This window comes from Lynx rufus, unplaced genomic scaffold (assembly GCF_022079265.1).
Source record: "Lynx rufus isolate CCGP_SWC_20201006 ecotype Redwood Valley unplaced genomic scaffold, mLynRuf1.p SCAF_19, whole genome shotgun sequence".
Classification (NCBI taxonomy): domain Eukaryota; kingdom Metazoa; phylum Chordata; class Mammalia; order Carnivora; family Felidae; genus Lynx; species Lynx rufus.
The window spans coordinates 29,933,000-29,947,672 of NW_025814833.1; the positions used below are offsets into that span (position 1 = coordinate 29,933,000).

The 14,673-nt window shown below is 50.1% G+C and overlaps 1 protein-coding gene across 2 annotated transcripts; it reads left to right on the top strand.

The window, feature by feature from the left end:
* Positions 1 to 453: 453 nt before the first annotated feature.
* Positions 454 to 11,132, top strand: ZIC3 (Zic family member 3). 2 transcript variants are annotated; one of them, XM_047082150.1, is made up of 3 exons: positions 454 to 1,510; positions 2,646 to 2,809; positions 10,983 to 11,132. In XM_047082150.1, the coding sequence occupies exons 1-3, from the start codon at positions 454 to 456 to the stop codon at positions 11,130 to 11,132; spliced, it is 1,371 nt and encodes a 456-aa protein (XP_046938106.1). The 2 variants fall into 2 exon arrangements, with proteins under 2 accessions (XP_046938106.1, XP_046938105.1); XM_047082149.1 differs by lacking the exon at positions 10,983 to 11,132 and adding an exon at positions 3,660 to 3,839.
* The last annotated feature ends 3,541 nt before the right edge of the window (positions 11,133 to 14,673 follow it).

Sequence of the window (14,673 nt, forward strand, 5' to 3'; positions counted from 1 at the left end):
CTCTGCTACTAAGCGCAGCCCAGCCGGGAGGCCCGCGCCGAGGGAGCCTTCTGGCCCCGCGGTGCTGCGCTCTCGGGGAGAGGAGGGGTGCCCGGGACCGGATTGGCCAACTCCGCCCTCCACTTATTATTTTGCTTATTTTTCTTTGTGCGCGCCTGTTAGTTTGTTACACCAGATCTAGTCCCAGAGTCTTTTCTCCTCCCTTCTCCCCGCTCCTTCTTCCCCCCTCCTCCCCCCCCCTCCTGCTCCTCTACTTCCCCTCCTCCCTCCTATCCTTCTGCAGGAGACTCTCCCAGCGACGGAAAGTTGCGGCCCCTGGCACCGCCTCGGGGGTCTCCCGGCCGTGTCCAACCGCCGCCAACCGTCTCCGACGACGGCACTTCGAAGATCTCCTCCTTCGCCCGCACCCTCGCTCATTTCAGCGCTCTCGCCGGTGCCCAGAACGCCCCACCCATGACGATGCTCCTGGACGGAGGCCCGCAGTTCCCCGGGCTGGGAGTGGGCAGCTTCGGCGCGCCGCGCCACCACGAGATGCCCAACCGCGAGCCGGCGGGCATGGGGCTGAATCCCTTCGGGGACTCGCCCCACGCCGCCGCCGCCGCCGCCGCCGCCGCCTTCAAGCTGAGCCCCGCCGCGGCTCACGATCTGTCTTCGGGCCAGAGCTCCGCGTTCACGCCGCAGGGCTCGGGTTACGCCAACGCCCTGGGCCATCACCACCACCACCATCACCACCATCACCACGCCGGCCAGGTGCCCAGCTACGGCGGTGCAGCCTCCGCCGCCTTCAACTCCACGCGCGACTTTCTGTTCCGCCAGCGCGGCTCCGGGCTCGGCGAGGCGGCCTCGGGTGGCGGGCAGCACGGGCTCTTCGCCGGCTCGGCGAGCAGCCTGCACGCTCCAGCTGGCATCCCCGAGCCTCCTGGGTACCTGCTCTTCCCCGGGCTGCATGAGCAGGGCGCCGGGCACCCGTCGCCCACAGGGCACGTGGACAACAACCAGGTCCACCTGGGGCTGCGCGGGGAGCTGTTCGGCCGCGCCGACCCGTACCGCCCGGTGGCCAGTCCGCGCACGGACCCCTACACGGCCGGCGCGCAGTTCCCTAACTACAGCCCCATGAACATGAACATGGGCGTGAACGTGGCGGCCCACCACGGGCCCGGCGCCTTCTTCCGTTATATGCGGCAGCCCATCAAGCAGGAGCTGTCGTGCAAGTGGATCGACGAGGCTCAGCTGAGCCGGCCCAAGAAGAGCTGCGACCGGACCTTCAGCACCATGCACGAGCTGGTGACACATGTCACCATGGAGCATGTGGGGGGCCCGGAGCAGAACAACCACGTCTGCTACTGGGAGGAGTGCCCTCGCGAGGGCAAGTCCTTCAAGGCGAAGTACAAACTGGTCAACCACATTCGAGTGCACACGGGCGAGAAGCCCTTCCCGTGCCCCTTCCCGGGCTGCGGGAAGATCTTTGCCCGCTCCGAGAACCTCAAGATCCACAAGAGGACCCACACAGGTAAGGGGGAAGGCAGGCGGGCGCGGGATTGACCGCGGCCCCGCGCCACCCAGCCGACTTGCAGCGCGAGGGACAGGGGTGGCGACCGGAGAAGAGGGGCGGCGCCCCGCGGGGGCCGTTCGGAAAAGAAGCGCTGTCAGTGTCCCTCCACCTCTCGCCCTCCCCGCCCTGCGGCGCTTTTGCCCAGTTCTAACTTCCCGGGCTGACGGCCCCGCGGTCTCAGGAACTAATTGGAACCTTCTCGCGCCCAGGAACCAACTGGCGCCGCCTCTTTTTGTCTCTCTTTCTGGGTTACTAGGAAGGGACTCCGAACGTGTTGAGAGCGGATGGCTTACCAGCGACTCCGCTCTCGGCACACATTCGGGGAGGGCAACCATAGAAATGCTAATGAAAACTAACTTTCGGTTACTTCCGCTCTTTTCTCCCCCCCTTGATTGGCACATCTCCTCATTAAATGACTGATACTTTTGTCAAACTATTTTTATTTGGAGTTCCAGGTTCAATTCAGTCCTCCGGGAGGAAAGCTAAAGTAGAAAAGGCACCACAGTTTCGTGGCTTGTTCAGAACATCTTGTAAAACTGTCCGGAGCCCCTGGATTGATCTAGTTTTCTCTTTTCCAACGTTAAGTACGCCGACCCGTGCTTTTTAATACTGGGTTTAGCCAAACCGCTGCCTTTGAAAGAGGCGAATTAAAAGGTACAAAGAAGGACCCGAACGGGATTGTCCCGTCCCCGGCCCATTGTCCCGCCCGGGCTGGGTTACATCGCCGAGGTGGCGGCGGAGCGTTGGCCACGCGTTGGGAGCCCCGGGCCGAGGGGGGCGGGGGGGGGGATGGAAGCACAAGTTAGGGGAAACTTTGGAGGAGCCTGAGGCTTCCCCATCCTGCGCGAGAACAAAGGGACGCGCAGGTTCCGGGCCGGCCGTGCCCCACCCCCGCCCGGACCCGCACTCCCCAGCCCTGCAGGCTCAACCCGCGCTCTCCATTTTTCTCCAGGGAAACGAGATGCCACGGCCGCCCCCAGTCGGCGCTCCCTCTCCGGCCAGACCGCGGGGCGCTCCGTCTCCCGCTGCTGGGCCCTGGGAAGCTCCGGGCCCTGACCGCATTTTCCCCCCTTTGCGTTTTTGCCTTTTGCAGGTGAGAAACCTTTCAAATGTGAATTTGAAGGCTGTGACAGACGCTTTGCCAACAGCAGCGACCGCAAGAAGCACATGCATGTGCACACCTCGGACAAGCCCTATATCTGCAAAGTGTGCGACAAGTCCTACACGCACCCGAGCTCTCTGCGCAAGCACATGAAGGTAATTACCTCTTTATTAGCGGTCGGCGGTTTATAAACACTCGGCCCGACACCGGGCCGCGGAACGGAAGCGCCCGCGCTGCCAACCCTGTATCCTCCACGTTAAATCCGATTTGCTCCAGCGGTGACACCTTGAACCCATTTTGGGGACCCGCGGGGGGGGGGTGGGGAGGGCGGGGGGGGGGGAGAGCACGGTGGGGAGGAGGAGGGAGCAGAGGGAACAATTGCTTGTTTACTGGGAAGCTCTAACCGAGCTCGCCGGGGCTTGGGGTTGCGGTGGCCGCGTCTTCCCGGCACTGCCCGCGGTGGGAACCGAGAGAGTGCCCGCGCCGAACCCGGGGGTGGGTGCTTCCTTCGCTCTACGGCTGCCCTGCGGCTGCCGACCAAACAATAGGGCCGAGGAGCGTGGTCTGATTCCCACCCATTTGTCTGAGACCTCGAAGTGCCCTGGGCGCCTGTGCCACCTTTCTCTGTACCTGCTTTCCCAAGCCGCAGCGGGCTTGGTGAAACCTGGGCCGGGAGTGAGTGTTCCATAGGGCCCCCAAGACTAAGTGCTCATCCCACTCCATCGGCGGAGAAAGGGCAGGAGTGAAACCCAGTGTTGTATTCCTTTTCCATGATGCCAGTCTTAGGGCTGAAGCTGTTCTCTTGGCGACCATCTCCGGGTTTTGTAGACCTCGGTAATCCGGAAATTCAAAACAACCCCCCCCCCCCCAAAATCAGCGGCATTTCTCGTCTAAGTGGGTCACTGGGCGGTCTTGTTCCTACAGTGCTCGAATTCTGCTCTTGTTTTTGCTTGCACGATGCCAGTTGGAATTATATTCATTATAATATATACATGTTAATTTTAGGTTCATGAATCTCAAGGGTCAGATTCCTCCCCTGCTGCCAGTTCAGGCTATGAATCTTCCACTCCACCCGCTATAGCTTCTGCAAACAGTAAAGATACCACTAAAACCCCTTCTGCAGTTCAAACTAGCACCAGCCACAACCCTGGACTTCCTCCCAATTTTAACGAATGGTACGTCTGAGGACAAACACAAACCCTGTTAACCATAGAATGGACCAAATGCATTTTAAAAAGAAAACTGAGACCAATCAGACGGAAATGGAGTTTTAAGGCGAGAGGCCATATATAGGGTTACATCTTGTCAATTGCAATTGTCCAGGAAGGTTTTGGGGGCAAGATCCAAAAGTAGTCATGCCCTATTCTCAGGAGTAGAAAATACGTTTTGGCGTTTGAAGGATTTTTCAAAACAAATCTTCTCACTGCTTTTTCCTCCCTTTTCTCTTGCTCTCTGCACACCCCATTCCTAAGCTCCTTCAGTGCATTTTAACACTTGTCCTGTTTCTTGAGAGGAAGTTATAGAAGGCTTGTTGGTGGTGGTGATGTTAAACGATGGAAATTCTTCGCCTTAGTGGTGATTGTTTAAACTCTCACAGTCTTAAACCGTGCCAAAGTCCTGTTATGTCTTGAACTTTTCCTCAAAGCATTACACTTGTGAATGTATTTTTGTCTAATGGGGTCGAAACTGTTGTTCGGTATTTTTTCAGGCTGAGGATGTGATGTTACTCTACGGATTGTGACGTTTAGTATACAGTTGCCTTTTGTAATAACTTTTTTTTTTTGTAAATACATATCCACTGATGCCATATTTATCGTTTGTAATTTAATTATTGCTACAAGTGCCGGGAACTGAACAATATTTATGGAAAAATGTTTTCTAACAAATGCTGTACAGCTTTTGATTATAACTGCTTTAGCATTAAATTTTATTGTTTTGAAAGAAGAACACAATTTACAGTTTTTGAACCACTGACTCCTTTCTCTTGTTTTGTAACAGCCTCCTTCTACAAAGAGGAGACGTAAGCAAATGAAATCTTGTTTGTTGGTATTTATAACTCACGCAGATCCCTTTTTTAATTGTTAAATTATTTTTCTATTGCAGTATAGATTCCTTATAGTGTCAGCTTCCATCTGGGGAGACCCTCCTTTCTTTATCTCTAGCTCAGATGGTTGTTTAACTGCGAGTCTAAATGTGTTTGTCCTGGATTTTCGGCATGCAAATCAAATATTACTGATCAGTTCAGTTAGTGGCCATGACATCTCAATCTTGTATTTCAAAGACTGAGAAGCTGGATTTAATCATCCCTGCCCTCCATATATAAACATAAGGTAACCTAATGAGTTTTATGTCCCTTAGTTTTTTATTACCTTACATAAAAATGAACATTGTGGCAGGATGCATGTCTGTGTAATCTATCGAGAGGTCACCCATATACATATATACGTTTGTATCTATGACTTATCTAATCTGCCTATCAAATCTATCTAGCTATCTATATATTTTCAAAAGTAAGCGTATGTCTGAAACAGTGGTGATGAGTAAGGCCAGTCCAGCCGTGCTTACTTACGGTTAAAGTGCTTCTTAAAAAGACCCATAGTCCATTGACAATTTTGGAAGGCAAAGGCTGATTTGTTTTGCTGTATATAGTTCAATTCATAATTATCACAATTCTTCATAACATTTTTATAGCGGTGTGATAACTGCAGCGGTTCTGAAATGATATTATGGAAAGAAAAAACATTTGCAAAATATGTATTTTTAAAGTTCATGGTTTATAGGCACAGATGTTAAGAGCATTGTTTCCATTAAAATCAATAACAATGAAAAATGGTTGTTTGCTTTGTGATAAAATATTAACAATGCATTTAATCTTCAGCGAAGCAGCTCATTTGGATAAACAGTTCTTTTACAGTTATGTGAAAAAAAAAAACCTGATTACTATATTGGGGGGGTTGGAGCGGGTTAGAGTATCGAGAGACTTTAACTAATTTAGGGTGCCGTTTAATATTGAGACCCCAGTCTCTGCATGAGTAACCAGCCTGCAAATCAGCAAGTATAATGGCGGAGATAAGGAATTGTAAAGAATTAGAAATGTAATGAATAGGTTTAAGTACCTCCTTCTCTTGAAGGGAGCAATGCTCTAGGTTTTTTGGTGGCCATCAATTTGGTATTATACATAATCATTTTGAATTATAGAATCTTGTTTATTGTTCTTTTTGAAGAAATAAAGTCTTGGCACATCTTATTTATGTTATAACATTTTTGTATTTAGTGCCCGCTTTTTTTTTTTCCATGTTCAAATAAATCAACCTTAAATCGAAATGCTGAGAGAAATGATGATGATTAAAAGAAACTTTGATTTCCTGGATACAGTTGAAGCAGCCTATTTTCAGTTATCTACTGATCTTTGTCAACAATTATTGACAGTTTCTAATTGCAAACTGCTTTGATGCAATTTTTTGTCTGTGGAGAATGGGGTTTTTTGCACTTTTCCTCCACCAATAGACAAGGCAAGGGCCTGAATGCCATGAACAGAGAGATTGGGATGACTTCACAAGCGATGAGCAGGTAACCTGGTCAGTATACCACTTCTACCCCAGACATTCCAATCTTGACCTTGACATTGAGGGTGCTGGACCAAATTCCTATTTCAGGATTTTTCCTTCACTTCAAACCCGAGGCCGTTTTAAATGCTCAGCAAGTTTTCAGAAAGTCTATATTCATAATACTGGCTCTAGATGTGTTCCAATTGAAGTCTAAATCGTGTTTTTCTTCTGAAATAGGCACTGAACTTCCACAATTTATCGTTTTCTCCATAAATTTCCTCTCCCAACTTAACCTAATCTTAAATGGGAGTTGAGTGATGGGTTGGTTGCAAGTTTCTCTCAGAAACTTGCGCCCCCCCCCCAGGCCATTAAATATACCAAAATATCTCTTTCGGAGACATAAATCAGAGTTTGATTTTTCCTTAGTGGACTTGGTATTATTCTACCATAAAATTTTGCCATAAAGCATTGTGTCCTAGGAGGGGAAGACAGCAATTAACAATGATGATAAGCAACATTTTGATCATGTAATGGCTTTGCCCCTCTACATGATCTGCTGTAATTCTGGCGTAGCGTCATATTTCTCAAATAGTCTGTGTCCTCTGCCCTTGTCATCTGTTGGCAAAGAAAAGTTTATTTTAGTAGAAAACTTTTCACAGGTATTTTTTCCTGTAATCTGACTCTGGGGGTGCACATTTATATTCTTGAATTTTCAGTCAATACCTTAAAGAATAAGCACCTCCCCCCCCTCCCCCAAACAAAAAACCTTTGCAACCCTAAAGATGGATCAGCTGGAAACCATGAATGTCAACTGGGCTCTTAGTGATCTACCTGTTATTTTCCTTCTTGCACCTGGTAAGACCTTTGTTAAAAGTCCATTATCTTTTCCAAAATGGGTGGTTTAGCTTAAGATTTCCACTGATGGGTGGGGAAAAGGGAGGTGTCTATTTCCAAGCAGACAGAAGTCTGGCCTTCATCCAGTTTGGAAGGTTAAAGATCAGGGTCCAGGCTAAGCGGGACGGTCGGTCTTAGCTACTGGGAAGGTTGGAGAGCGAGCAGGGACCGCCTCCGCTCACAAAGCCTCCCAGGAAAGTTGTGCTCAGGACCTCCTCGCCCCTCGCCCCTCCCCCCTCCTCGCTTCCAGCTGTCCCCTTGCCTCTTCGCCCCTGGCACCCTCTCCTCCCCCTAAAACCCCTCCCCCGCCAAACCGAAGAGGAAAGTCGAACGGCCTCTTGCCACTTAAGTTTTTCTGTAAGAATAGCCCCCGGTGTGCCATGCCCTGAAGGGCGGCTTCTCGGCCTGGCAGCCTGGCTGGTTTTCTCTGGCTGGCTGGCTGACCCTCGAGGCTCAAGCCTTTGCCAGGGCTTTGCCCCAGGGACCAGGCCGGGCGTTTCGGAAGTCAGGGCTCCGGCTCGGCGTTCCCCGGGCCCCTCGTCGGGGCGCCCAGAGTCCCTGTGCACGCACCAAGCTCTTGCAAGTCCCGGTCGAAGCTCGGGCGGGGGGCGGGGGGGGAGGGGACCTCGTTTCCTAGGGTCAATTCTCTCGCGGTCTCGGCCCGCTGACCCTTTGACCTCCACCTACAGGGCCCTCGGCGGCCGTAAGCCGGCGGTCGCCCGGGTTCCGCGGACGCTTCGCGCCCCATCGCCTCCCGGCCTCATTAGGCCGGCGGGGCTGTAAAGCAGGAATCAGCCGCTGCCTAATCCGGACCTGGGGTCAATACGAGCCCAAACAATGGTGAGCTCCGAAGGCCGCAGCGTAGCACTGGCCGCAAACTTTGTGTTCCATTCATTTTCTCCGGGCGGTGGGGGAGGGAGGAGAGGGGAGGGAGACACTCGGACGCCCGGAGGCTGCTCCCGGCCGCCGGGGCTCCTAAGCCGGCGTCCTCCGGCCCGGCCCTCCCGGTCTCTCCGCAGGGCCTGGACTGGAGGGGCGGGGGGGGGGGGGTGAGGCCCGGGGCCTGGTCGGCGGCCCGCGCGGGGGGTGCGAGGGTCCGAGGGCCGGCCCGGAGGGGGCTGCCCCCGCGCCGGGAGCGGACTTTGAAGTGGGTTTTTAGCGCGCACGTGCGAGAGCCGGGCCGGGGCCCGAGCGGGGACCCGCTGCGAGGAAAGAGTAGGCTCGGCCCGGGCCCCAACCCCTCCCCCGCTCCCCGTCGCTCCGGCCTTTTCAAGCCCGCCGCCCCCCCTCCGCCCCCACTCCCGCGCAGGCGCACACCCCGCAGCCGTCGAGCCGCTCTGGCGGCCGGGGGGTGGGGGGGTTGGGGGGAGAGTTGAAAGCGGCTTTGCAGCGCCGCGGCCTCGGCGGAGCGGGGAGGGGAGGGGAGGGGAGGGGTGTGGGGAAGGGGGGTGGTTTTGGGGGCGGCTCTCGAGTGGTGAACATGGCGGCCGGATGCGAACCCCCGCGGAGCGCAGCAAAGCGCTGACTGCGGGCTGCCGAACTGTTGTGTGCTTTAAACTCCCTCGTTATTCCCTGGCTCCGAGCGCCTCGCGGCAGAATGTAGATCGCGGCGGCCGAACGCAAAATTGTGAAAAAAAAACGGAAGCGAAGAAGTTCTTCCAGGGCATTCTGGGCGTGGGAAGTTGGCGAGCCTTCTGGGGGTTGGGGCTCCCAGGGGACTTGGACTTGAAACCCGCCGGAGGCCGCCCCACCCTCCCGTCCCGCTCGAAACCCTCTCCTCCCGGGTCGGGGTGGGGGGGGGAATGCCATTTTGAGTTCTTGTGCCGGGTCGGGAGGCCACAGCACCTCCGAGCCCCTAAAACTGCCCATGTGCGGGACACTTTCTCTGCCAAGGACAATGGCGGGGCCCCGGGAGGGGAGCACGCAGGTACCATTTCCGAATGAAACGCCCCTGCTTCTCGCCCGAGAGGTGCCATCGCGAGTTCGAACCTTACGCGTTGCTCGGGCCCCGTTTCCTGCATATCTCATTTAACCGTGGGCCTTTGAAAAATGGCACTGTCGCAGCTTTTGTGTGTGCTGGGAACAGCTGGCGATCTTACGCCAAGTGGGGGGGAAAAAAAGGTCACAGTCCCGAAAACTTTCATTCAGCTTTTGCTTAAGTGCCTAAATGCCGGCGGGTGAAAGAACCCGCGGTAGCTCTGGGATCTGAGGCTCGTGTTTTTTTTCTGCAGAAAAATGTTGCACATTCACCTTCGGCCGTGTGTTTCGTGAGGACGGGGGGAAAAAAAGTAAGATAAAAGGAGGTAGTTGTGGACCCCCGCCTCCTCTAGGAAAATAAGCGGACGAATTCTTTCAGGTTGCGTCTTCGTGGAGGCCGAGAGCTAAAGGAAAAGGCAGCCTTCTTGGGGCTGCCCACTGTCAAGCATTTGGGCACCTGAAGGTGTGGGGCAGTTCCCGGGGGGCCACCTTGGGAAGGGTCCCAGGTGGGTGGGCAGGTCATTAGCAAAGCTGGCCCAGATCTGGGGGGGAAATCTGCAAAACAGTGCCTTTATCTGCAGAGAACAATTGATGGGGTTGTCTTTCCTCCCTTTCAGTGCAGAAAGAAGACGGCTTTGGAGCAAGAATTTGGAATATGCATTTAAGTTGTCGGGCTTTGCATTGGAAACCCCTGGGCAATTAAAATCATGAGCATGCCTTGTAGTATTTTCTGTCCTTTTCTTATGTGTAATTCCTGCAAGTCAAAGGGGCCGGAGCCCCTTCTGCAGTTTGGAAACTTGTTTTGAAATTGCCACCAAACAGATCTTTTTTTCTCCCCCCCTTCGGTTGAAGTTTCCTTCCCGGGCTCAGCCACTCCCCCCCCCACCCCCTCCCTGGAATGGAGTATTGACATCTTTGAGAGATCAAAGGAAGTAGGTGGTCCTTGGTCTATACTTTATTTTTCCAATGCTGTAGTTGGAACCCTGAGGTTTGGCTTTCCCCTGGGTAAACCTCTTGGTGCTGAAAGTGTGAAAGATGAAAAGTTCATTAACTTGAAAAAGCTTTAGCTGGTGGTTAGGCACTTTGTCTCTCTCAGAACCACAGAGCCCAGATTGTCTCTTAAGTGGACGTTAAAATCAAGCTAAAGATGCGCTGGTGAACTGCCTCCCCTGGATACCTGCGGTGTTCTTTGGGTCATTTGATATGGTAAAGCTGGTTGATTTGCATAGGGGTTATGTGAATGGAATTTCTGCAAATCTGGATGAGTGATAAACCGGTAGAACTCTCATATTTGTGGGAGGACTCTGAAGGGCACTGCTTTTTCCCACTAAGGCTTGGTTTCTATCATAACCGTCGAAATTTGCAGCTTGAAACCCACTAAGTTTTCAGGAAACATTAAAAGGGCGGGGGGAGTGGTTCAGGGTACTTGGGCTGATAGCACAGGAGCAAAACTTCTTTGAATGAGATTCAAGAAACTCCCTGTTTCCAAAAACAAAAACAAAGACAAAACCTACATCTCTTAACAAAAGAAAACATCCTTCTTTAAAAATCATGTCATAAAGCAGACAGTTTTGCATAGTGTTTATGTGATGACACGTCAACCTGTTGACTAATGTGATGAACAGAGAGAAAGGTTGAGCTTACAGTAAGTGTTAAAATAGCCATCAGCAGAAGGCAAGTTTATTATGTTTGATCTCGGATAGGCTGTATGTGTTGTCTAACGTGTTGTATTTAAACACAACGTCTGTAAAGATCGTTTGCACGTACGGTGTGGAAAAGATTCCATTGTGTTCTATTATAAACTAGCATTTGAAACAATTATTTCCAATGAACATTTTAAGATTTTTTTCTAAGCGTAAATACAGCCTGTTTTGACCTGTCTGCAGTTCACTTTTTGTTTTTTTGCCAGTGTTGTCCTGCTTGGTATCCGGGACAGTCTCTAATTCCTGACGAAGAACTTGATACTGACGTTGGTATGCAGCAGCCAGCCCTCCATAACACTACCTATCCTAAATGCAGGGTTCACGCCCAACCTACTGTGCAAGAAATGATTTACTGATGAGGTTTCAAAGAAAACCACATCAATTTGGATGTCTGTTACCTTGAAGCGATCATTGTAAGAGTAGTAGCTTCCGGAGGTATAAAAAAGACTATTTTCTTCCTTTGGTGTATTTCAGTCTGTGTTGAGCAATCATTTGTGAAAATGGAAAAGCAAAACCCCTCTCCCCCCTCCCCCGGCCTTCACACCCTGCCACCTTAGGATTATCCGTGGGAAGACGGAGGTGAAGACTGGCCTGATTCATAACCCAGTGTGTATTATCTCATGCATTGTGTTGACCTTGTTGAAAATCTCTTTCAAATACCTGCATCGCACATGTGGGGCTAACGTGTTGAAAACTAGAAACACGCGCGCTTGTTCTGTTAATTTTGTATGTTTGTGTTCAAAAAGCAGTATCCAAGATGCCTACAATTGTTGTTGGACCTGAATAAAACCATGAAAACGTTTTGTGATTATTGTTTTATTACAGTGACAACTATAACTCCTAAAATAATGTCGACCGACCTGTTGAATTGGGACAGTTTATATTCTATTCACATGCAGCTGGGCTTCCCCTGAGCGATGAACCTGGGGGAAAAAAACCCCAACCCGCTGAACAAACCTCAACCAACTGTTCTGAGCTCACAGTGTTTTCCCAGAGGGACTCAGGGCCAGGTGCTGGGGAAGTCAGGGGAAAAATTCCAAGTCAAGGATTGATGGGGTGATTAGAAGGAAGGACTGGAGGCAGGAGTTGGGAGGAACAACAGCATTGGAGCACCACTCTTTGGGTGAGAAAGGGAAAGACAAAGCTAAAAATAGCCTCAAAGAAGAAAGGAGGGCCTCCAGACATTGCAGCATAGAACATTACATGCCTGTTATTCAGGAGCCCCAAAGTGGTTCTTGGGGTAGACAAGTTGGCAACCATTGATTAGGACACTTACAGAATCATGGAATATAGGTGTTATTAAAACACAAGTTGTCGTTAATTAACTGTAGTGTTCGAGAAGATGAAGACACTTCAGAGCAATTCTTCGAAGTCCAGATACTTGATTTCTCATTTTAAATTTAACATCGGTAATCTAACGTAATCTGTGAGTGGCCATCGTTCTATTTATTTGACGTGATTATGCCGTGATGAGGTATTGTAAAATCGCAGCCTGATAGAGTAGATGCCTATTGGGTTTTTTTTCGATCCAGTTTTATTAAAATTTCTAAGTAGACTGATGATACTGTAATTTTTAAGGAGAGGGAAAACGGCCCGTCTCCCTCTGATTTTTGTCGTTCATTTGCATCAAGAGTAGGAGTACAGGCCGGTCAAGAAAGACTGTGATTCTTTGATTCTTAGCTCCCTGAGAGTTGACATTTTTATAGCCCCTAGAACAGTGTCGGTAGAATTTTGTTTTGTTTTGTTTTTGTTTTTCAGAACAAGAACTGTGTTCTTTCCGACAGGCAGCGGAGTATTATAATGGGATTATTTATCAACGTTTATTTATTTTTGGGACAGAGAGAGACAGAGCACGAACGGGGGAGGGGCAGAGAGAGAGGGAGACACAGCATCGGAAACAGGCTCCAGGCTCTGAGCGGTCAGCCCAGAGCCCGACGCGGGGCTCGAACTCACGGACCGCGAGATCGTGACCTGGCTGAAGTCGGACGCTTAACCGACTGCGCCACCCAGGCGCCCCAATAATGGGATTATTTAAAAAGCCCTTGGAAAGGTGGACTACAAAGTTGTGCGAGAGGCAGCTTCACTGTGATAATAATACCTCCTAGGGTTATTCCAGGGATTAACAACAACAACAACAAAATTTCTTAGGGTATCTAAGAAATACTGCATTTCATAAGCATAATGGCTAGATCAGGCACGTGGGTTTATGAACATGGCCATGAATATTTAAACGCGTAAAATTAAAATGTTATTAAATGCCTGTTGTTCGTTATCTTCCAATGAATGCACTTATTCTTGGATCAAAATAAGTTGTGTACTTAAAACCTGTAAGCATACTAATTTAATGGTTTGCTGGTAATTCGATACAATTTTACTTGAGTCAACAGCTTGATTCTTACTATATTTAAGTTAAGTGACAATTTTACAGTGTGAAAATCGGCATTCGCATTTAACAAAAGATGAAATCGGATGACGTCTTAAATTATTCAGTTCCCCCCACTAAATTTATGTTGGTATTACGTGAGTGTGACTATAGAATAATGAGGCCCATTTTCTTATGGGGCTTAGAAGCTAGCTTTGAAAGCCATTCTCAAAGAAGAGTCCCCAAAATGTTTTGACTGATGTCAGCATCCTTAGAATAAGTTTACAGACTCCCTAGGTGATGGCCTCGCTTAAGATAAAAACAAAAACCAAAAAACAAACAATGGCCACCAGTCTAATTACTTTACAGCCATACTTTTGGTTTTATTACGTCTGAAAGTGAAGAAATGCTCCATTACAGCATTATGAGATGCATTTTTTTCCCCTCAGGGCTAAGGCTATTCCTGGAGCAAAACAAAACAAAAACGCCAAACGCACTAAGCTCCTCCCAAATGAACTGTCTGGGTGGGAAGTGTTTCTTTCCTTCCCACTGACTTTGGGGGCTTGGAGCTTCCCAGACAGGCGGTACTGCTGAATGGTAATGGCTTTTGTACGGAGGCCTGGGAGACTTTTCAGGATTCCTTCCTCAACTGCTGTATCACTTTTGTCTATTTCCTTCTGACTTTGCCCCATTAGATGCGGGGGTCGGCCGTGTTCTGAGCGTTGGTTGTTAATTACTTAGCAAGAGCAAGGTTGTCTTAAACGACCAATTTCAAAACTGACGTCTAGGGCAGTGCTGTAGTGCCTCCCGTGGCCGGATCCTCCTGGAGGTGACATTACTCTAGAGTCCCAAGGATCAAATCAGTCAGCACAGTCTTTTCCGGTAAAATAGGAAGGTAGGGGTGGGGGTGCGGGGGCAGGCAGAAGAACACCCTCTTTGATTCTTAGAGAAGTGTTCCTGCTTCTGTTGCCTTTCCTTGGGGGGCGGGGGGAGAAAAAAGACCTCTTTGTGTTTATATCAGGTCATCAGAAACTTCATGGGTGAAATGAGAAAAATGTGATTGCCAACAATTCCCTCTGTAAACGTCCCAGAGTCGACAAGGTAATGGGAGGCAATCTGTGGTACAGATAAATACATGCGTTTTAACATCCCGATACCAATCCAATGCATGGGAATTGCGTACAAATGATTCACGAACGTCACCCAGCCAGAACTGATACGGAGAAAGCTCACTCGTGTTGTGTTTTTGCAGCTAATCACCAGCAGAGTATGTAATTGGTTGGCCAGCTGGTAACATTTCTTGGGGGGACTTCGCCATTCTTTATAAAAAAAAAACAACAACAACAACAACATTTAGCCCGGGTATTCACTGAGATGTGACATCTTCCTGGTTGCGGTGATAACCCCAAACCAAAGGTGTTTCCTCAAGTCCTGACCATTGACGTATTAAATGAAGACGTTCAGTTGAGCAACACCAGTGACTTCAATTGATTCATCAGTCGCCAGTATCTTGCAGCCATCATGTTTCACTTTGC

Coding starts and splice junctions, on each gene's coding strand:
- ZIC3 (XM_047082149.1), top strand. CDS start 454: ATGACGATGCTCCTGGACGGAGGCCCGCAGTTCCCCGGGCTGGGAGTG. Junction 1,511..2,645: donor CCACAAGAGGACCCACACAG/GTAAGGGGGAAG, acceptor TGCCTTTTGCAG/GTGAGAAACCTTTCAAATGT. Junction 2,810..3,659: donor CTCTGCGCAAGCACATGAAG/GTAATTACCTCT, acceptor TGTTAATTTTAG/GTTCATGAATCTCAAGGGTC.